At 39.4% G+C, this 24569-nt stretch overlaps 1 protein-coding gene across 1 annotated transcript; it reads right to left on the bottom strand.

Annotated features, from left to right (window-relative positions):
• Positions 1-1848: 1848 nt before the first annotated feature.
• On the bottom strand, positions 1849-24287 carry LOC121415678 (regulator of nonsense transcripts 1-like). The gene is made up of 21 exons (XM_041608980.1): positions 23868-24287; positions 20162-20295; positions 19677-19766; positions 18816-19025; positions 18226-18438; positions 17387-17556; positions 16699-16794; positions 15788-15896; positions 14890-15097; positions 14362-14432; positions 13647-13794; positions 12557-12688; positions 12022-12165; positions 11401-11614; positions 8468-8585; positions 7801-8100; positions 6844-7018; positions 6424-6514; positions 5630-6021; positions 5042-5191; positions 1849-1978 (listed from the first exon to the last, which is right to left on the bottom strand). Exons 1-21 carry the CDS (start codon positions 24063-24065, stop codon positions 1871-1873), a joined length of 3471 nt encoding a protein of 1156 aa, XP_041464914.1. The 5' UTR covers positions 24066-24287; the 3' UTR covers positions 1849-1870.
• Between the last annotated feature and the right edge of the window lie 282 nt (positions 24288-24569).

Here is a 24569-nt window from a genome sequence, read left to right as displayed (position 1 = left end):
TACAAATGGGGGGGGGGAGGGGGTTGAATACTCCTATTGAAACAGAGTGCAGTCTTATGTATTCACAGGCCAACCCTTGTAATGTTGGGGGAACATACATGCAGATCTGCCATTTTGTGACATCCTGTTGAAGTACTGTACACAACTGATCCATTCTGCAGTTGACAAAGTAAGAAGTTGAGCAGGGAAAACTATCTCTCCCTCAAGTTGGCACTTGTAGAAGACTATTTTTTAAAATAATTTCCACATAGCTGAAACAGTTATTGATGGAAAAACAGTATTATTACCTTTTCTGCAATTAATATACAGTACTCAAATTTCAGGAAAACGGTAACTGCAAAAAAAAAAACACACGCAAAAAAAACTGACAGCTCTTGAATTGGGGTTATTTGTCCATTTTTTTTTCAACAAATCTTGCCTTGCTCTAATGTGTATACACTATAGACCAAATCACAACTTTACGCAATGGGACAGACCTCTAACTTCAGAACTCATTTCTTTGTTGGAATCATATAGGGCTGCATGTTGAAAAGGGCATAATGTGAACTCTTCTCTCATCAAATGATACACAGTCATTGGTGCAATACTTAGCCAATATTGCAGTTTACAACTTCACATGCCATACAGGCCAAACAGATGTTAAAAACACATGAGGAAAGTTTTACATTTGAAAAAGGCCACTCCCACATGGATTTGAATCAATTTTGAGAGGACATGTTCATCATCTTTCACACAGGGAACAACTAAAACAGGAGACTTCCAATGATACACCATTGATACAGGTCAGGTTTCAGTACTGAGCACACGGTACGCTCATAGCCTGTTTACAGGTAATCACTGGAATGGTCGTCTACTGATCATTGTTGCGCTACTGGAGGCCAGCCTCAAGGACAATTAGAGTCTAAAGTCCTTGAACTCAGGGGCCCTGGGCCGTCAGGCATTGGACTTGCCTTTGGCCTTAGACAATATGGCCTCTGCCTTGGCTTTCTGACCTTGTGCACAACTCTGCTACCGGATACATCCTTTATGTTTAGACTTCATGGCACAGAAACAGGCTCAGAATTTGATTGAGCATATGGAGCCTGTTGGAATGTGAATATACTCATCTTCTTCTCTAGGATTTCTATCCACATATGCTATTACAGCTGATGAAACATGAACTGCCCATCTCTTATTTTTTCCCCTTAAAAATACTGCTTAAGACCTTATGCCAGTAGGAATAACAAACCAAACCCATGATTCATAGAGTGGGTATTTTAGGTACCTGAACAAAAGTTGCCTATCGGGTTCAAGCCATGTAGATGTCTACAGAAATTCTCCCGGTCCACCGGTATGTCCCCTTTTCAATGAAGAAACTGGAGGATTAATAAGCAACAACCTGAGCAGAATTCTTGCTGACAGCTGCGACATACTATGGCATACTTTTGTTCAGGTACAGAACCCTCATATTCATTGCGACTTTCCTTTTGCTCTTATAGTGCTGATATGCACTGAATGCAGCCCTATATGATTTTCTTAGAAATGGATCAGAATTGTTTCTTCTTTTCTATCCATCTCACTTCTCGTCTTTCTTTCCCTTCTCTTTCCATCTTTTTTTTTCCTGGCTGCTTCATTACCGGTCGTCTCTTGTTTATCCGCTGCTTATTTCAATAATTTTTTTTTTACATTACACCAGCGCTGCCACATTTGTAGAGAGTTGGCATGTCTTTCACAGACAATGATGTTGATTCCTGGTTGCCTCATACTCTCCTCCGATCTTACGGGTGATGTTGGTAGGTGAGCGATGATTCCTTTGCCTCAGCTTGATGGTATACACCTCTCTCCGCTATTCTCCGGGGGGGGGGGGGGATTCCCCCTCTCTCCCTAGGAACTAATAACCGAAGCCCTGCATGTAGTTACGGTCTCCCTGGTAGGTGGAGTCCTGGGAGAGGGCGGCATCCAGCTGAGACTTGAACTCAGACTCGCCCATGAAGCTTTCCTGTAAAACACAATGGAAGTTCAAATTCAAGAAACCTTATTTTCATTATTTCATCCTACTTTGGTTCATACATGTAAATGTAATGACATGCATAAGGACGAAAAAAAATGCCTTTGTGCAGAAACCACAAAACCTCATAAAAAGTGTGTAAAGATGACAAAACAAGAATTAGGTATCAATATAAAGGCTTAATTAATAGAGTCATTAAATCGCCCTAAAGCTGGTACACTAATTGAGCACATCCTGTTTTTGTTATGTGTACAAGAACAAATACAACAGCTTACACAGTTGTTAATTAACAGCAATGATAGATTACATCCAGAAAAATAACAAATTGCAACATAATCCCCAAAGATTATATGGGTCCAAAGGAAACTAAAGAGGAAATTTGATGTGTCCAAAGGACACATATGCCCCCACTTAAGGCGATCAGAAATTAATTCACTATGATTAAACTTAAAATCGTGCAAAAACCAATATAATTTAGACCTTTGAACCAACTCGCATATTTAATGAGTTGTGACCTTTGATCTTTGACCTACGGACTCTGTATTTTGGGGTCGTCTACCTACACACCCAAATTTTTAAAAATCTGTTAAATATTTTTGAGTAATTGCATGGAAATCAACTCACATATTTAATGAGCTGTGACCTTGGACCTGCCGACTCCGAACTTAGCCTGTATTTTGGTGTTATCTACCTACACACCTAATTTTTTAAAATCGATTGAATATTTATAAGTTATTGAGCGGAAACCAACTTGCATATTTATTGAGCTGTGACATTTGACCTGCAAACTCCAAATTCGAACTTAGCCTGTATTTTGCTGTCATCTACCTACTAAACACCAAAATTTCTTAATCTCCATTAAATATTTTTCGATTTATTGCGCAGAAAGCAAGTGGAGGGAGGGACAGACGGACGGACAGGAGCAACGCATAATGCCCCCTCCGGACTTCGTCTGTGGGGGCATAAAACTGCCTTTCTTTTGGGGTTGGTAGGTACATTTTTTTCAGTACACAAGAAGAAAACACAAAAACCTGAAATTTGACCATTCTGGTCAAAACTACTAATGAAGTACTTTAACTGGAAACCATACCGTACTACTTTTGTATGTTTTGTGGTACCTGGTCATATTTGGTGTTGAAACCCTTGCTATATTTGATGTAGGACAACATTAATCGCTTCATTGCCCTTTGCTGAACCGGTTAAAATTGTTAGTCACAGCTACACATGAAAAATATAACACTGAATTTCAACGGGAGACACCACAAGAAGTTAATTTCAATGAGAATGAGACAATGATGGTTGTGTCATCATGCGACGTCAACCTTCTATAAGTATAATATTTTCCAAAGTCAGAGACTTTCCAGACCAAAGTTCTGTTACACAAAGGTTAGCGATTAATTGTACGCTTGAGTGTCATGATGAATTGTATATTGTAGTCAATGCAATCAAATGTAAAACATGTTCTACGATGATTATCAAGCTTTGTGTTACTGGACCCAGAATCAGGGGTGTGAGTGGTCACAAATAAAAAGATCTGAAAAAAAGCTGAAGAGTATTGAAAAAGTCTGAAATATAAAAAACTTTTTGTACAGAGGAAAGCCAAATACAGACCTGCCAACATTTGAAAATGGAAAAAAGGAGTCCATGAATCGCGCGGAAAGCCGAACTCCCAACGGCGGGGGTCAAGGGGCCCGCCTTAGGGCCCCTGGCCTTGTGGGGTCCAGGGGCAAGGCCCCGGCGGGGGTGGAGGACATTTAGGAAATTTCACCCTAAAAACAAGCCTTCTGAAGCCCTTCTTGAGCTTTTTATGCATTGTCCTTTCTCTGGTGCCTTTCATAAGTGGCTTTTTTTGGCACCATGTATTACCAGTACCTCTCTTGAGAAAGTATGGCAGTTTCTTTCTACTCTCCATAGCCAATTTATGTACCATCAGAGAACTTAATGTTCTTGTGCTCAGGCTTGCTCTCTGCTTAGTTTTGTTCTTTACCACGATGGAAAATACTCTTTCAGTCACTGTTGCTATGAAAAATTAGCAGAACTGCTTTCATTGTTTTGCATAGGATTAGGAGGGAGTCTCTGTGTGCCTTTAACAGACTAAAAAAAATACAGCAGGGGTCTAAGTAAAAGTTTGCAAGAATCGGCACTGAAACGGCAGACTTGTAAAATCCAAAGCATTTAGCTAATTAAGCACAAAGCACATATAAAAATATCAGGGAAACATACATGTATAAGTTAAAAATTTTACCGTTTCTAAACCCTCAGCTGGCGAAACAATCCATTTCCCACACGGTATTCCAGAATTAGAACGGTAGTAGCTAGTAGCGGAGGCACGCAAGCGCTGCGCTGCATCGTATGCATAGAGTTACATTCGCACTACACGCGCTATGAATCCTCGCGATCGCGGGCGAACTGTCCAATGTCAATACACACGATCGCTGTCGGATAAATAGCGCGCTGGCCGTGGCTTGTTGCGCTTCGTATATGCACACACGGAGCACAGGCCCATCACGCGTTCTTATCCATTGAACTCTGAACGTACGCGCGCGTAGTGCATGCGTTTAATTAACGTTACGCACGGTATATACAGTAGGTACGATCCGACACACGTGCGTACGTACGTAAATGTAACATATTGAGAGGACTCAGAGAGAGAGAGAGAAAGAGAGCCGTAGGCAGACGGAAAGTGCGTCATTTCCCAAAGAAAAAAGAAAATCATCTGAAATACAAAGAAAACGGAGTTCTCCGCTTTTGGGCCGCTATAAATTCTGAAAAACGGAGAAACTCCGGAAAACCCGGAGAAGTTGGCAGGCCTGCAATTATAAGCTGAAATTCAGCTAAAAATCTGAAATCAGATAAAACTCTGAACTCTCACACCCCTGCAGAATATGCAAACATGATGTTTACATCTTGAAAATCAAACAGATTTTTTGCAATTCCAAAATTTTAGACATGGGCAGCTTCACCAGTATCAATAATAATAATAAGCAAATGTGGGGGGACACAATATCTTATAATAAAATGGCAGAAAAGGAGAAAGAGAAAAGTGAAGCATACCTGAGAAAGCTCTGGCTGAGATAGCCCTGGTTGGGAGAGACCCATTTGAGAGAAGCCTGGTTGAGATAGTCCTGGCTGACTCATGGGCTGAGACATGGACATGTTGCCCTGGGTTAGGACACCTTGTGAGAAGGACTGCGACACATCAGGCTGCAAAGAGATCCAATAATATTCAAATCATACATACAAGCTTGCTGACAAATATCGATCACAAGGTAGCATTTGCAGACTCTCAGCCCCCCCCCCTTTGACTTTGGGATACAATTCTAGCACAAGGTAAAACTGGGTTTCAGCCATTGTTTATCAAAAGAAAAGTTTGGATGACAGGGCATTGCATTTTGTTCTGTCTAATAGCATAAATTAGCATCCATTGACATAAACACACTTTTAGAAGAGAAAGCACAGATTTAAACCTCAGTAAGCACTTTGACTATAATTGCCCCCTATGGCCAAATAAAGGCAAATATACACTTAAGTTTCAAGCTAGCTACTGAAATCATGGATTTTATAAATTGGGAGAAACATTGTTTGGAAGTTGTTGTAATAGACATGGTTCATGAAATAACGCTCTGGTGAGTATCAAGTTACCTGGCTGTTCTGGGTGCTGTTGAGAGAGAGGTTGTACTGTGACATGTTCTGACTCCCGCTGTTCCCACTAGCTTTACCCTGTCCATTGCTAGCTGCATTATTCTGCTGCTGCTGACGCGGATGCTGCGAACCTTGGTAACCACGCCCCTTCTTACGGCCTCCTCCTCCTCCTGGGCTGCCAGAGAAATTGGGTCCTCTGTTGGGACCTGGGCCGCGAGCATTGGGTGGAGGGGGCTGGTTGAAGAAGCCAGGGGCTCCTGGTGGGATGGGTGGGGGCATGAACATGTTGACGGGGATGGGGAAGTTGGCTGCAGCGATGCGGGACTGGTTTGGTTGGATGTAACCCATCTGGTCATGGACACGTCCATGGTTGGCTGGGAAGTGAGATGGACCTGATGAAAATTAAGAAAGAATGGAGAATGGCATTCTTCACGTTTGTTTTTAGTTCCATCAGTTAAACATTTACATGATCGATAATTTTGAGTCTTTCTGGTGCTGAATAAAATATCATCAACTTGGGCATACATAAAATTTTTGTAAGATACATAAGTGTCCATAATCCTGACTGATTTGGATATGGATTGTTTGGTGGGCACATATTTTGTTGCAGAGCAAGTTATAGAATATAAAAGACTTCTCTACATTTATTCCCCAGATACCAGAAAATTAATGTATTCAATATGACCAGACATGACACTGGTTACAAAAATTTTCAGGAAATGAAAACAGTAGTACATATTCATTGCAAAAACTAGTGAAGAAAAAAAAGACCAGAGAAAGCATTGTAAACTTACCTCCATTAGACATCCTGGACCTGTCAAAGACACCACCAGGTGCTAGGGCTTCCCTGGCATCAAACATGGCCATACTCATATAACGACCTCCCTACACATCGATGAAAATAATAATGAAACAAATAATTGTGACATTATAACATTTATTACAATATCAAAGTTTTTAAATAAGTGTGGTGGAGGTGATTGGGAAATCTAACTCGTTTAATTTAAGAATAACATTCAACAAGGTAAAATTATTTGGATAGTGGTTGCAAAAGAGGATAACTGTGTTGGCAGTTTAAAGCCTCAATGGTTTTCAGCAAGTTTTTGCTCTCCAGCTCCACGATGAAAGGAATATACCATTATTATAAGAATTCCTCTAAATAAACCCTGAATGCTCACAACGCGAGTTTGGCTTTGCGATAATAACAGGCTTACCGGGTTGGAAGGGTTGATGAGCTTGCGAGGTTTGCTGAACTGGATCAAACTTTCCTTGAGATTGTTGAGTGGACCTTCCACCAAGACCTTCTGTTCCTTGTAGTATGTTAGGAGATGGTTCCACAGGGGATGACGTGACAATACCTTGGGGTTACCAACAATTATTACTCCATACCTAGATCATAAAATGAAAAAAATTGTTCGGGAGCTTATTTCATCAACATATGCCATCTGACAAGATATCTGATATGACAGCCTTCCTTTAGTTTGATTGGATGAGATGCAAAGGTGTCTGACTGCTATTATGGTCACTTTCAGATAAATCAAAACTACATCGGATAAAACATCTGACTTTCATGAAATGTTCCCCTGGACTTTGGTATGACTGCAAAGAATGTAGTGTATACATAAACCCAAAACAGGTGCTGAGATACCAGACACATTGGTATATGTGCTAATCATAAGATGAAAAGATTTGCACAGTGTTACTGTACTGTGGAGCGTTGTGGCCCAGTGGATTAGCCTTCGGACTTTGAAATAGAGGGTCGTGGGTTCGAATCCCAGCCATGGCGTAATTTCCTTCAGCAAGAAACTGATCCACGATGTGCTGCACTCGACCCAGGTGAGGTAAATGGGTACCGGTAGGAAGTAATTCCTTAAGAAGCTGTGTGCGCTATGAACACCTAGCTTAGCCGGGTAATATAGGAGTGCCTTGAGCACCTAACAAGGTGGATATGTGCGCAATATAAATATCCTATATTATTATTATTACAGATATGCATGGCAGTGTCTCATATCTAGCCAGATTGATGGAACACAATTTTTGCTTTACAATAATAATGATGTTGCATAAGAGAGAAAAACAACTGGATAAATGAACCAACTTCATTAACCATCTTGTTAAATGGCATTGTCTAACATAAACTAATAATCTCAAATAGCTTTCAGGAAACTTACCTTCCGCGAGTTAGTGCGACGTTTAGACGTCTGGGATCATTGAGGAATCCGATGCCTTGGTGATCATTGGCCCTGACGCAAGACAGGATAATGTAATCCTTCTCACGTCCCTGGAAGGCATCCACGCTAGCGATCTCCACCTCTTGGTAAAGCTTGACATTGAGGGGCCCGCTGTACTGCATGTACTGTACGATAAACGCACGCTGGCCCTCGTAAGGCGTGATAATCCCAATCTGTTCTGGCTTGACACCAGCACGCAGGAATCGGGTTGTCAGCTTCTCAACATTGGCTGCTTCGGTCCTACACAAATGAAGTAAAGAGATGCCCGTCATCTTCAGATAATGTTTTACTAGCAAAAAGAAAATTTTCTATAAGTAGCTCAAGTTGTATATTAATTATATCATGTACATTGCTCAGGATTCTTGGTGAATTCCAGTGTTTTTAATAAAAAAGAGGAAGAATTTGAAATAAATATTATCTGCATATGTCCTTTAAATCACAACTAAGAGAATGTACTGTGATTCAAACAATATGGGTTCAACAAATTCATCCTTGAAACCAGAATTCAGAGAATGTCTTGTGATTGAAACTGATACAGAATCAACATTTACATTTAAAGCCAGGATTGTGAATATGACTTGAACTGATATGGAATAATCAAATTTACCTGTTGAGGTAGGAGGTACCAGAACTGGCAATCTCTTCCTGCCCTGTGGTAGCATAGAAGAACATTGGCTTGTCAGGTTGAGGGAATGGGAAATCCACTGCACGGTTGATCCTCTCAGCTGTAACAGGCGAACACAAAAAATGGGTGAATTTTTAAACCTGCAAGAGACAGCCTGCACATATATGTGGATCCTCTATCGCACAGGGAATTTAAAAAATACAAATAGGTGGTTTCAAACCGCCTCGATCACAAGAATCCCCGTTAAATTACGAGAACTTTTTAAGGCTAAAAAATACCCGTTAATTATTCCTGCATTCACACCGCCCCGAAACACATCCTTCGGGATAAGTTCCCGAAGTTACGAGCACGCGCAGTATGGTCTGATAAGCAGGCAAGGCGCGAGATTCAAAATCACTAGCCCAGCAGCCACCCACGCCGCCGCGCCCAACGACACGCTGGGCTAAAAGTTCCCGTAATTTGCTTTCACATCGCCAAAATACCTGCGACCTTGGAAAAATCCCCACGAAATTTCTTGTAATTTCGCCAAGTACCTACTATTTAGCGGGTATTTTCTTTCGGGGAAATTACGCGTAGTTTGCTTTCACATTACCAAAATACCTGGTATTTTCTGATCGGGGTAAATTTCCCGATCAGAGAATACCTGGAACTGGCGAACTTCGAGGCGGTCTGAAACCACCTAATGTGTCAGCAGGCTCAACAAAGTACGCAAATGTGTGGCTATGAACCAGTGGAGTCAAACATGACTTCAAACCTCACTTCTAATCAATATGACAATGAAAAATGATAGATTTCAGAAAAAAATATTTTTTCAGAATAGGTCTGTGTTTCTTAGGGGAAGATTGCCTTAGACAGTATTTTACTTCTATTTATCAAAATATGGGCCACTGCAATACCAATAGAATGATATGATTGACAGCAAATGTGTTATACATTCATACACTAAATATTTATATTACATAGGTAATGCAGATTCGAATCAGTGATAGGTCAATACGCCATCACGTGACCATAGCTGCGAGGATCGCATTTGTTATATTCTAGGTTTTGACGTCACCTCAGGGAATATAACTGCATTGTATTGTCAATTGCAGCGTTATATTCACTAAGGTGACGTCACTCGCTGCTTACTGTAGTTTGATGTACGCGCTAGTGTTTACGCATCGATTGCACGAACGCGCTTTATGTATTTTCAAAATATTTTCTATTATGACGTAGATGGATCAGAGCTGTAGCAAGAATTTCGTTCGGGTTGGAGCCAGATGATGAATGCAATCTTTGATGGCGAATCCACATAGACTATATAATAAAACAGATATTGCTTGGTCTATCGTTTAAATAAATAACATTTCAACTCCCCTCCGAAGCTATATTTTTCCCTCAGGAGAATATTTTCCCTCAGCGCTGCACGCTTCGGGCAAAATATAATCCCTTGGGAAAAATATAACTCCATCGGGGAGAGGAAATGTTACATTCAAACTCTAGGTTGGCAATATCTGTATAATATAGCACCTTACCATTAACATGCCCAAAGCACTTTACAATGACATAAAAAGTAAATTCTGCTCTCCAAATGCTTACAAAAATATAAAGGGGATATTACTGAGACAAGTGGAATGCCTCTGGCCGTCTCACCTGCATCACGCGGTTCAATATAGCAGCAGTGCTGACTTTGAATACTACTCTAACTCGCACAAGATGTTCAGTGATACATGGTTACTCTTATGTCCACTTTTTATGAACTAGACCAATAAACTTACAGAGATATGATGGTTATTCACCAAAAAACCCCAACATGGCCAAAGTTCATTGACCTTACATGACCTTTGACCATGATCATGTGACCTGAAACTCAAACAGGATATTCAGTGATACTTGATTACTCTTATGTACAAGTTTCATGAATCAGATCCATAAACTTTCAAAGTTATGATGGTAATTCAACAGATACACCCAATTCGGCCAAAGTTCATTGACCTTTGACCTTGGTCATGTGACCTGAAACGTGCACAGGATGTTCAGTGATACTTGATTACTCTAATGTCCAAGTTTAATGAACTAACCCAATAAACTTCCAAAGTTATGATGGTAATTCAACAGATACCCCCGATTCGGCCAAAGTTCATTGACCCTAATGACCTTTGACCTTAATCATGAGACCTGAAACTTGCACAAAATTTTCAGTGATGCTTGATTACTATTATGTCCAAGTTTCATGAATCAGATCCATAAACTTTCAAAGTTATGATGGGAATTCAACAGATATCCCCAATTCGGCCAAAGTTCATTGACCCTAAATGACCTTTGACCTTGGTCATGTGACGTGAAACTCATGCAGGATGTTCAGTGATACTTGATTAACCTTATGTCCAAGTTTCATGAACTAGGTCCATATATTTTCTAAGTTATGATGACATTTCAAAAACTTAACCACAGGTTAAGATTTCGATGTTGATTCCTCCAACATGGTCTAAGTTCATTGACCCTAAATGACCTTTGACCTTGGTCATGTGAAATGAAACTCTAATAGGATGTTCAGTAATACTTGATTAACCTTATGGCCAAGTTTCATGAACTAGGTCCATATACTTTCTAAGTTATGATGTCATTTCAAAAACTTAACCTCAGGTTAAGATTTGATGTTGACGCCGCCGCCGCCGCCGTCGCCGCCGCCGTCGGAAAAGCGGCGCCTATAGTCTCACTTTGCTTCGCAGGTGAGACAAAAACGGATCTGTCTTCAGCTTAATTTTGAATATTTGTAATGAGCACGAACAGATATTGATAGAGAGACTTTTCCAGATATTGGGAACAGTGAAGCTAATACATTGCTGGCATTTCTTAAAGTTCATTTTTGGGATTTGTTAACAAAAAGAACTAATGAATTGAATGTGATTTCTGTCAACTCTGACTAATACCTGCTGTAACTCCATTCTGTAGGGACCCCTCATAGAAGATGTTTGATGGGAATGCACTGAGGGACGGGTGCATGCGGTACTGGACCTGAAGTCGGATTGGTCGGATTCCAAGGACGACGAGACGTTCAAAGAGAGATTGGCACAGGCCTGCATTAGCTGCCTTCTTGCACATGACAACGGGACCAAGCTGGCAATGATCACCGACTAGAACAAGCTATAAGAAATGGTAATTAGAATTCATGCTATCAAACACAGGTATCACAATTCTTTCGACATGCTGGATCAAATAAAAATTCTCTGTATTGGAATTGAAAGCATGAACTCAATCTTACAATATCCATTGATGCTGCATTGCAGCCGATATTGTTTATGTATACTGCCAGTTATACAAACCAACTGTGTGAGACTGATTTAGTGAAGCTAACTCAATACATCCCTGTTTTCTATTAAAGCTACCAAGGTGAGTTATATTGCTCTCATTTCTTTATTCACATGTCATCAGTGTGTAAATGACTCTCCATAATTCATGTACCTGCACCATTACTCAAGAATCTTACACTGCCAGCCACTTTGCGAGTAAAATTTCACTTAAACAGATGAAAACGAAGATGAAATAAGTACCTGTCTAGATCCAAGAACAGCAGGGATGAGGCACTCTGGCTCAGTAGACTGAGTGCTCTCATCAATCAATACAGCACGGAATCTAAAACGAGCAAAGCGTGGGTCACCAGCTCCAACACAGGTGCAGCAGATCACATCGGCATTCTAGGGAGAGAGAAAGATGGACCGATGAACAAAGAAACAAGAGAAGAATGACTAAAGGGGGAATAATTGCAAATATAAATAATATAATTAATCAATAATAAAGAAAGAAGGAAAGAGTCCACAAAGAGAATAAAGAGAGATATACAAGATAGAAAGAAAATTGAAAGACAGAAAGAATGAAAAAGGGAAGAAAGAAATAGAAAGAAAAAAGAATGTAAGAATAATGAAAACAGCAAGAGAGAGAGAGAACAAGTTATAATCTTCTGCTATACACTACTGAAATGTTTCCATTTCATCAGCTAAGATCAAATATGTTAAGATTTCTCGTATCTGTTAGTGATTGCAAATTCATGAAGGTTCGATGCAAATTTTGTGAAAGAGTAATGCATACCTGTAGTAGCTCTCGCTCACAGTTTCTCTTGAGAGTGCGGTACCTCTTCTCATCATTGCTTGACAGTTCTCCCATCTCATCCTTCAGAGCTTGGAGCTTCTGCATCTCTTCTGCTCCCTCCATGTTACGAACCTGATGATCAACACCAATCCAACATTAAGAGTTCATCTCAATGAATGGTCAAAGCTACTCCATGGGTTACAGTCTGCTTCTCAGTGTCATTGTTATCAATTTAGCTGTTGTAAGCTACTGACATTGAAGCATTTGCTTGGTAATGAGGCTACATTACAAATATCAAGAATATCTTGCCAGAATGCATAAGATTATACAACTGGGGCCTGTTACAGACAGAGACGATCGCAACTCTAAAAATAACGCGTAACTTGATTTTCAACCAATCAACAGCGCATTTGGGACTTTGCAATTGAATTTTTGACTGCGTTTAAACTTAACTCTTTCTGCAATGGGCCCCTGGTAACTCAAAGGTAACTACCAACGCCAACAGAACAGCAAAATCAAATCAAGTTCTCCATGGCAATTATAGGTGGTTAACTTTCAATGCATGTTAGTCTCATGTAGGTTGATATCCACAGACAGTTTCAGTGAAATCCTTGGGATTTGATTGATGGACAATCACTGGCTGTTATAATGCTACTTGTTTGTAAATGGTAAATTGTTGAAAACCTTCATGAAATCATTGCCAAGGTTAACTTTCTTTAGTGAGATCAGGGAGGCATTTCACAAACACTTGTCAACTGACAAGTTGTCAGGGGAGCATTTCATGAATAGGTTTGTCATTGATTTCATTGACTCATTTACTCTCAGCTAATCAGATGCAAGGATTTCTAGAAGTAGCTCAAAACATTTGTCAGTGAAAATCACCGACAAAAATCTTTATTAAACACTAACTCCCCTTATTTGACAACTTTCTATGGTTCTGAATAACTGATACCACAGGAGTCTGACTGTTACTATGGAACAGTCAGATAATACAAAATATGTTAGTGCTGAGACGGTGCCCAGATAAGGGGTTAGGATGAATTTCCAGTCTCTCAGGGGGAGATGTGCGAGAACCCCTTCATATAATTACCTGGTTGTGGAGGGAGAGGAAAGAGACGGGTGAATCAATGGCCTCCCTGCTCTTGGCACACAATCTGACGACCTTGAGACCAGTCTTATGAATCTTCTCAGTCAGCTGATCCACCGCGATGTTACTAGGAGCACACACCAGTACTTGCCTGAAAATAACAGCAAAATAAAAACAAATTTAAAGCTTTGTGTCATAATTTCAAGTCCAAAATACATGAAATTAGTTCAGCAACAATCTTAGCTTTGGGTAATAGTAAGCTGCAAAATAAGTTAATAGTACTAATGATATCATAATTTACATTCCATGTTTTACCTTGTCAAACAATTCTCCTTGACACTTTAAATCATAAAGCAGCATGCGTTGGATTTATACACATTAGGTTACTTATTCACTACAGTTCTGTCAGCTGTAGAATGACAGATACAATAACATTTATTTTTATTAAAGCTTAATACATTTTCACTTTAAACCAACATAAGACTGGATGTGATATGATTAAAAATTTCTAAAGTCACAAAGAAATAAAACTGAAAATGAAATGATCACCTACAGATTATTCAGCTCCACAGAATGATAACATTCAGTTGATATATGATTAACTATCTATGGGCATGCTAAAGAAGGTATCAAGTTTTACTGCAATTGTATAAGACTATAGGACAATAAATGTTAATCTTGTTTTCATCTTTACTGAATGATGAATGCATATCCTTACCCAGTTCCCTGCTTGGCCAGATGATAGACAATAGAAGCAGAGGTCACAGTCTTGCCAGTACCAGGTGGTCCCTGAAAGAAAAAGACAAGAAATATTGTTACAGGTTGAAACTAAAATAAAGGATACAAATAAGTTGAGGGTTTCTCAGTTCTAGTCCAGTTGATTTTAAACACATTGGCCGAATTCACAAAAGAGGTTTAACCAGGGGAGCGTTTCAAGAAAGGACTTGTCAGACGTTTTATCCGACAAGTCCCATTTTATCCGACAGTTACTATAGTATCAGTGCCTCTCAGCCAATCAGAATCAAGGAAAGATGTCAGATCTGACATCTTGTCAGACAAAAATCTTGATGAAACGGACCCCTGGAGGGCCCCTCCCCAACCATATGATCTCCCTATACACCCTGACCTGGTTCAGGCTAAGTCTATGGTCTTTCCACATAGCTGATTAGCAAGGACGAGCGTTTTAATACTACAATACATGCACTAGAGAAATCTACATGTTGATTTGGGCAATAAACCAACTTACCTGAATGAGACTTAGTGGGCGTGTGAGCACGGTGCGTACGGCTGACACCTGGGAATGATTGAGCTCCGGTAGTCCCTGGGCCGAGAACCGCTTAGGTAGGTTACACTTGAGAACGAGGTTCTCAACATCATGTCCCAAGAGACGATGATACAGATAGCTCGACACGGCGGTGTCATCCACTGCTAGAGTCTTCAGGGCATTCTGCATTCTGTGAGAAGCCAAAAAAGATTAAACTCACTTTCCTTAAGGAACGAGCTCATCATTATTCAAGGGGTAATACTTAATCTTATCAATTATAAAGCATATCAACATTTAATTATAATCAAACTTGCTTCTACAGCACTTATCAAATACATTATCAGAAGTTTTTAAGGCACTATACAATACTGCAGCATACACGTAATCAACTTCACTTGGCAGAGGATGTTACATGCTTCTGCATTTCAAGGAATGTACATGTATTCCTGCCATTTACGACACAAATTTATTTCAATTGGGTGGAGTGAAACACAATGAAATATAGGCGGAGTGATGTCACATCCGCTTAACGACGACAGCACTGACCTTAGTGCAATGAAAACAAAGTACAAGAAACGATGAAAGAAGCTAAGAAACAACACTGAAAAATTATGAAAGATTTGTAAACTTCCAGACAACAAAATGGGTTAACTCGATTATCATGGCGTTCAGTACAAATGCGATGGTTGTGTATTATGCAATTTAAGCATGCCAAAATGCCGCGCTGCTGTACAGGCCGCTAGTGCATTGTTTTCATCGGTCAGTCAGTTGATAGGGCTCGAGATTAAAATGCCTGGATGTTCGCCCTGGCCTATTGAAGGTTATCTGGATTGAACAAAAAAGTCAGAGTCAGACATGGTCTAAAATATAATAAACTCACCTGTCAAATGATGTTGACTTCCAGACAAAGTCAACAGCAAAGTTGGTGGTGAACTTGACAGGGATGTTACTACTGCTTTTCAATTCCACACAGATCTCATCGCTGTAGTCTGTTAAGTTGTTGTTAAAGGATTACATGGAGCAAATTTTGGCCACAAACTAACTGTGTACGGCACATATTTACACGGATCAAAATTTTATCATGTGTTTCAGAACATGTTTCAATGTCTTGTGTCATTTAAGAAATATTTTTAGCATATTTATTAAATGGAAAATATGCAATGAGCACATCATTTCCCCCTGCCCAAATATGAAAGGTAATATGGAGTACTATGACAACAACTCACACAAAATATTTCATGTGATAATAATAGAATACAAATTCTTAAAGAATGCAACAAAGTACCCATGAGTGTTTGTATTACTAAATATTATGCCCAAAATTATTCCAGAATAAAAGAATTGCTTAGTAATAATCATTCACCATTAGACGTTTACTTTAAAGTCACATGTATTCGACAGAAAGATATTTGAGTTATATCTATTTAGTTAATAGTGTTCCTTTCCTTGATATTCAAGTGACTCTCAAGCAATTGCTTGGAATAATTTTTTTTCTATGTTTGTTGATTATGCCAAATATGTTAGTATTTTAGTAATTAGCAAAATAAACAATCCATTCTCCCATGAGAAAGACCTTTTCTCCAAGCCGTAATATAACACATGCCCCCATGAACCTATTCATGTTGCCTTGCATAAACTAAATCACAACTTTCCATGATGATATGATAACAGACACCTTGATCTTTAACACACCCTCTTTATAAATCTTTGCTAACTGCAACTACTGTACGTGCATTTGGCTTTAATTCACTCAAAGGCCATACTTTGTTCGCAATATCAATTCAAGGATACTGTCTGGAGTCTTGACCACATGAGCTAAACCAGACCAGGGCTCTCTTGGGTCGGTGTAGCGGACCCTCAGTTCATCACCATGCATCAGCTTCAGATCTGAGGGAAAAATCAAACGTCAATTTCACATCGTCAACCCAAAAGCATTGTTTTAGCCTTTAGAATATACAATGAATCAAATTCCATAACCTACTGAAAATAGACACTTGTTCTATCAAATATCACAATCTACGAGCTTTAATTCTGTACAGGTTAATACATTTATGGACTCCACCTACAAGTACCAGAATCTTCACTCTGATTACTGCTGTTCTACGAAATAATATAACCTGCATGGATAAGCCCTCAGTTCGGTAATGTTTCAAGTATTGTCAAGTTTGAAAGTCTATCTACATCATATTTTTTTTAACCTCTGTATAAGGCTTTTGTGCCATTGAAAAGCAGAACAAAATTTTAATTTATAACAGTTTTAAAGAATCCTTTAAGAGAATTGGAAAAATATGGAAATATTCAGTCATCAGATGATGGGGAGAAATAAGGGAAGTTGACCTTTAAAAATAGGAAAATCTTCAAAAAACTGTACACAAAATATATCCATAAATACAGATACTCTGAACCCTAAAGCAAGAAAAAAAAATTACACAGGAAACTGTCAGCATGAAAATATTGCAGAGATAATTTTTTCACTAACCTTCTTTCTTTGGGAAGTTAAAGGTGGCTCTTGTTTTGCGGTTGAGACCAATATCCCAACGAACAGTGACCCCTTCTTGGGTCTGGGTCTCCTTCAGCTTCCTGTCATAATCAGCTTCCATCTTGACAAGAGGTCCAAAGATATTCTGATACATGTATGCATCCTCATACCTAAGACAGAACATAGTATAACAATCTGTGTGAAAACTTAAAAAATTTGCTTCCCGTTAAAAGATTACACCATGCTCTAATGATATGCACGAATAAATATAATAATCTGTGCAAAACTTCAGTTACTAGATAAGCCACTATGCTCTAATATTTTGCAAGGCTGCAGGTCCTATGAAAGGTCCTAAGATATGGTTTCAGGGGTAGCAGTTGTCTTGGAAACCTGCCCTATAATGGAAGGGTGTCCTGTGCAGAGGTGTCCACAGTATATGGTGCAAGTCTGTGCTAATATTGTGGGAAGCAACATCTGTTGAAATCCTGATTACATTCTATGTTTACCGTGTTATATTCGCTTGTGCTCCAATGTTGAAGAAAATCATTTTAGCTATCATTCCCAGACTGATGCTTTGTTTGCCATGTGTTGAACTCCATGGTTTGCGATTTGTGTTGCATCAGCTACCATTAGCTAAACCACTGTTAAAGAGCATATGTTATTTCAATTTTGACCCATTTCATAACTTCTTCAAGCCACTGTAATTTTGACATTATTGTAAATAGCATGGCACCCTATTTTGTGATTGGCTGCAGAACCGTGTTACCATGGTAGCTGCCATAATGGCTGAATTGTGAAACGAGGCCCCTGGACAACAAAATAAGGAACAGTTAGACTACCTAAGCATGACAGAGGCAGGCTCCTCATCAACTCCTGGTTTCTCAAGGTCCTCCAGGGTGGCCTCCGGGTTCTCCTTCCACAGCTCCTCCAGGCGGTTAAGCTGAGAGGCAGAGATCTGACGAGCCCTCAGCTGCTCCTGCTCAGTAGGGATCTTGACTAGCCACTTTAAGAAGCAGCGGTCCTGGATCAGAGGCTGCCACTGGCTTGGATCCCTGTGGAGATAGCACACAACATAAATCAATAATGGAGACATGTAAATTGTGGATTTATCATTATATTTATAAAACAATAGATTGGGAATTTATACGTAAACTCTCTGTAAAATTGAAAACCAAAAACGTGACCCCTGGAAAGCATAAATTTAAATGAAAATATAATTTAACATAACAAGAAGCTGAATATTATTCAACTCTCCTGCAAAAATATAGAGAAATGATTAGTATACAAATAAATACAGGTTTTTGTAACAATATTTCACATTACTCAAAATTATCCAGAAAACCCTTTCATGATTCTTCTATGGTAATGCATATAAAAGTACATGCAAAATGAGAAATATCTTGAAAGGTTTCTTTATGGCCATTCGTACCAATTCATATCCTTCAAGTTGCTTTGAGTGGCACAAGGTTGACGGCATAGCAGAACGACCACAGAGTCGGCCTTGGCTGGGATGAACCCTAGCAAGAAGACATTGCGGCATCCGCAGTTGTAGCATTCCAGAACGGTTTCCCCAAGGGGACTGTCCTTATGGAGGGTCACCTCCTTGCACTTGGCTCTCACAAGATGGTTAATGATATGGCTAGATAAAATAAAATGGGACAGACAAGAAAAGAATCCATGATTCAGTTTGTAAAAAAAAAAAGAGAGAGGTTGCAAACCAAAACTTGCCAGCAATTAGCCCAGGGATCGTTTCATAGATCTATATTTTACAAATGACTGGTACACATGTAATCTTGCACTAATTTTTCCTTGTGTTTCAATGAAGTTGGAGAGAATATAATTTTCTTTTAACCCTAAACAATTTGTACAAATCATAAGCATTGCAAATTCTGATCTCCAAATTCACATTTTAACATTAGCTGATAGGAATTTAAAATGCCTGAGAATGTTATGTAGCATCCAAGAACATGAAACGGTTAACATCAATTATGAACAGCCCCCCCCCCCCTCAAAAAAGTGGGCAGTTTTTGTATCACAAAACAACAAATCAGATTATCTGATATAAAGTTGACTTGCACCAGATACAAGATGTAGAACGTGATTTTAGGGGTTAAGATAAAGGTACATGTGAACACAGAAAGGAAATTATTCATACTGGGAAGAAAGAATGTACCGGTACATGTAAATTGCAAGAAAACTAAATCCCTACATGGTACTTTCCTTTGTGAAATACAAATCAAAATAATCTGGGGGAATTAAACTAGAGGCTATAAAGTTTTGTTGAACTTACCTGCCAGAGGTGTTCCCTCGTCCATTGCAAAACCATTTCTTGGTTCCATTGCAGAGAACAACAGCAGCAGGGTCATGAATGCCACAGTACCTGATGAAACAAAGCAAAACCAGTGAAATTTTATCTATGCCCAAGTTCCTAATAAAAGTGCAACTGCAAACCCTTAAGGGTGGTTTATATTTTCAGAACTTATACTTCCTTCAGTTTTGACAGAGGGAGCTTTCAAATTGTCAGATAATCCCTGAAGCCTCTGAATTTTCTTCTTTGAAAACAATTTCATCTTTGAATGGAATCTGGACACAAGTGATACAATCATTCAATCAAATAATTGTAAATCACCACTATGTCCAACAGTGTAAACACTTGAAGCAGACCAAGTCATAACATTTTGCAGACATTGTGAAGTTACAGTACTAACAGTGGAATTGCTTCAAATTCCTTCAATGATGTGTACATATTAATAAGGACTTTGTTTGAATACTTACTTGCAGGCATGGTTGGGTAAATCTTTGGAGAGCACAGTTGCATCTTCTTCGTCTTCCTCAAAGGTCAATTCTTTGACCTGTTGTCCTACAGCAGTCACAGACTCGTCTATCCCATTGGTTTGACTAGCATCCACCTACACATGTACATTGTAACAAAAAAATATAAAAAGGTGATCAAATGACGCATGCAAACATTACAATTACTTGTACATGTATAAGCTACTTTTCCATTGAAGGATCGCAAAAGCCTATAAAATGTTAATGATATTGATATTGATAGCACAACATGGCCAAGGTTCATCGACCCTACGTGAACTTTACCCTTCATCAAGTGACCTGCGAACCATACATTTATGTCCAAGTTTCATGAAATTGGCCTTATACATGTACAGTGATTCTTTCAAAGTTATGAAGACATTTGAGAAACTTGTTTTTTCCATTAACAACATTAACAAAGTAAATATTGGTAAATAAACATGATTTAAGTTCATAGCTCTACTTCTAAATGACCTTTGATCATGATTACATGTATGTCTAAATTATGTATGTACATGTACATGTAGCCTGAAACTCATGCAATCAGTGATACTTCATTCATTCTACCCTTTTGTCCAAGTTTCATAAACTATGTACGTCCATTTTCTTCCTAAATTAAGATAATAAAAAAAAACTTAACCTTGGTAAAGCTTTCAATGTTGGTGATGCCACTGTCAGAAAAAGAAGCGCCTACATGTGCATGTATATTCTCACTCTGCTATGCAGGCGAGACAAAAATGACCTTGCTCCTTTGAATTCTTATTTCCAAGTCCTGGATAATTATTAATCATCAAATCAATGGGAAATGCTGGAAAAGATGTAGTGAAAGATGTAGTGCCTTTAATATCATATTGGATTCACTCAGAGATGCTATCCATCTTTCAGAAAAGCTTCCCAGCAATCCTCATCAATTTGTCTGTAAATGATACTAGATAAAAAGGATGCTTGTGGGATTCCTGCAAGAACTTGTGCTGTCACTAACTTTGTTGGGCGCTAAATTATTTGTGTATGTATGTGTGTAATTCATTTTTGTATACATGAACCGTAACCGCTTGTGTGTCTGGAAAATCGATTTTGAACAGCCATTTTTTAAAAAAGTTAACGAGAAAAGTTCCATCAATTTTTAGTATTTACGGTACCTGTTACAGTAAGAAATATCATAGAGGTCAAAACTGAAGAAGATGTAGGTCTACAATCTACTGAATGAATTCCTATTTTTTGTGGAATCCAAAGTCAAAATAAAGGCTTCAAAATTCATAAGTGTTCAGACACCTAGGGACAGTGATTTTCCGCGAACACAAAAAATGGACGGAATTCACAGAAATGGCCTTTGGAAACGGAGAGTGGCATTTCAAAAGGAAAATCATGGAAAACATACTTTTCCTCAGAATACACAGAACAGCAACATAAATTAGTATTACTCCAAAATCTCAACAAAATACAAATATTAAATTGCCCCCAAAACACAATCTCTCACTTCACTACAATCACGACAATGCACACATAGTGACTGCTCTTCACTCCATCGCAGTACTCGATCCTACCTCTCGCCCCGGTCCTTTCCGGCCGTGCCGGCGGGGTGCGGTTGATCGGCCGTATCGAAAACATTCACAAGCAGGTCGTGTGTTGCTGCCAACTATCAGCGCTGATACATGTAGTTGTCGCGCGACAATATTGATGAAACACCCCCCTAGTTCAGTGGTTGAAGCGGGACATTTTAGCACTTGATTTTGCCGACCTCTATAAGCGTCACGTAACTAGGTTGCATTAACAATGGATCCAAGATGGCGAAGACAACAAATGTGAGAAAACTCTCTTCTACTTTTATTTCTTCATCCCATTTCTGCGATTTTTTTCCTATTTATTAAATTTCAATATAACCAAACGTTGCTAACAGATATTTTTACCCATGTACTACATGATGTACATAAGTGTTAATGTCAGATTCAAATTATATTTTTAAGGCGCTGTTTGGTGCATTTGTATAGTTGCATTTTCCTTCCCGACCTAGACCAAAAGCTTCAGTCTCTGTATTTTGGTTGTTCCGCTGAACTGCGTTGGCTCACTCACCAATACATAGACTGAAAAGCTTGGAGGCCCGTACGTACAGACAACGTATTTTAGCAGTAACGTTAGATTTAACAGCGGAAACCCGATTTTCCGATCGTTTTTTTGTACATAAAATGTCATATTATGAAAAATAAATCACGTCCATATTTACGAAAAAATGTTTAAAATTCAGAAATATCGTACCTTAGACCTCAGTTACCGCTAATTCTCTTGAAATGATGATCGAAACATCGTCATCTTCGATCCTTTCGTTGGTTAACGTAAGTTGCCATCTTGGATGACGTCATCATCATTACAGACGTATTTACCAGTCGCTACCTATCGCGATTTGTGCCGCTGCTTTGCGCTTGGACATATTGATGTGCGTGCATTCGGAACTTGTCGCTCGCATTGATTGGCCAAGATATCGAAAATTTAATCGGAAAGCCTTGATACAAGCACAACTCGTTGACGGCTGCCATATTTTCCTCTCCGGCAGAAAGTAAAAAAATAAGGAATAACCCGGGGAATAACTCATCGGTAACGTATATTTTCGAAATAATAAATAATGTATATAGTATCAATAGAATGATTAGAGTCTAACGAAATTAGTGGACCTTCGTCCAAGATAATATAATGTCATTTAGAATCTAAAAGAAGTAAAAAATCTGGACAAATCCCGTCCGCCGAATTGTCGGACCAGATTACACATGAAGGCTCGTACTGACACATTGCCGTCGGTAAATGGGGATTACAGTAAAATGTCAGAAATTGTTGAATAAATCCCCAGAAACGACGGTTATTCCTGTCTATTCCCGACCAAGCACCAGGCGTTAGGGGATAAAGGTACGAATAGTATGGTGAGACTACTACATATCGACCACCTCTTTTGAAACCGACCACCTTGCGCGCGTTAAAATTATTGCGTATTACAAACGATACGCGCAGGAGAGTAGGCGCAGTGTCCATAGAAACGGTAAGAATCGATTTTACGATGTACGAGAAAAAAAAGAAGCAACAAAAAGTAAATATTTAGTAGAATTAATCAAAATTGTATTGACCAGACCCAAAATCCGCAGAAAAACCAAGAAATCCGATAGGAAACGGCTTTAGAACAAGTATCCGTCATCAATCGTCGAATCATGTGCCGGAGCTCGCTATGGAAGTAGGGAGACGATCATTTAGCATGTTGACATCACAGAACTGATCTGGAAGAGTCAAAATACTTCGCCACAGCGACAAGAATAGGCCGTAAACTTAGTGTATCGCGGGTGGTCGGTTTCAAAAGATGGGTGCAAATGAGCAAATGTAAAATCGTCGCATTCGTTGTTCGTCGATATATACGCTGATTGAATCGGAGTCGCCGTGAGAAACATGGGAATCTGATCTGCTCAATTTTCTACACAAATGAGATGAAAACAGGGTAAAATTGATCAATATTTTCGCAGATACAATGCTTAGAAGATTAGGTGGTCGATAAGGGGTAGTTCCAACCATACTATGATTTTTACCCTGGCCCAGAACGCCTCCAGGCTAGTCAAGCAATCAACATCCCGATGCCAGGCCATGAATAATGACAAAACAATGCAATGACAACTTTGTTGGTGGCTTGTGATATTACCTGACTCTGAGATTGTGAAGCCAAATCCAACTGGGATGCTTGGCTTTGAGAAGCTTGTGTCTGTGAAGGTAATGTAAAGTCCCCCACATTGTAGTCAAAGTCTGTGCCTTGCGTGTCGGCTCCCAGCAGGTCATGTTCTTCCGCATCCAAAAACGTGAGCAAGCTCTGCGAGCTGGGTCCGTAGGCATCTACGCTCATTTTCTCTCCGTTCTCCTTTGTATCAACAATTCAATCAAAGTACAATGAACACATATGGCACGAATGAGACTGCCCCTATAAATTAATTAATGTAAAATGAATGTTTAGCCGTAATATTTCAGATTTTACAGTCCGGTACCAGATCAAAAAAGTCTCCACGGTGTCGCAATGCAATTCCATATACAACACGCGCGCGCGCTGGACCGGTATTTTGCATGAGAGACAAACGTGTACCGTACTTGAAAATGCGTGATGATTTGCGCGCGATCAACGCAACGCGTGTGTGTGTGTGTGTGTGTATTTGAGTTTTGTCAGACGTGTATCAATCAGATATGATTATTTACGTCTGGACCGACCTTTAACGTCACCATCCGAAAGACGTGACCAGGGCTCGAACCTCGAACCTCTGCATCAATTTGTAACTTCCCCACAGCTTGGATTACAGGCGCACGCCACAACGCAACCTGTCCATTTTTAGCCTCAATCAAGTCCATTATTGAAGAT

This window comes from Lytechinus variegatus, chromosome 5, assembly GCF_018143015.1.
Source record: "Lytechinus variegatus isolate NC3 chromosome 5, Lvar_3.0, whole genome shotgun sequence".
NCBI classification, from domain to species: domain Eukaryota; kingdom Metazoa; phylum Echinodermata; class Echinoidea; order Temnopleuroida; family Toxopneustidae; genus Lytechinus; species Lytechinus variegatus.
This window is presented reverse-complemented; position numbering and strand designations above follow the sequence as displayed.

Coding starts and splice junctions, on each gene's coding strand:
- LOC121415678 (XM_041608980.1), bottom strand. CDS start 24,065: ATGAGCGTAGATGCCTACGGACCCAGCTCGCAGAGCTTGCTCACGTTT. Junction 19,767..20,161: donor TTACCCAACCATGCCTGCAA/GTAAGTATTCAA, acceptor TTGTTTCATCAG/GTACTGTGGCATTCATGACC. Junction 6,515..6,843: donor TCATCAACCCTTCCAACCCG/GTAAGCCTGTTA, acceptor ATCGATGTGTAG/GGAGGTCGTTATATGAGTAT.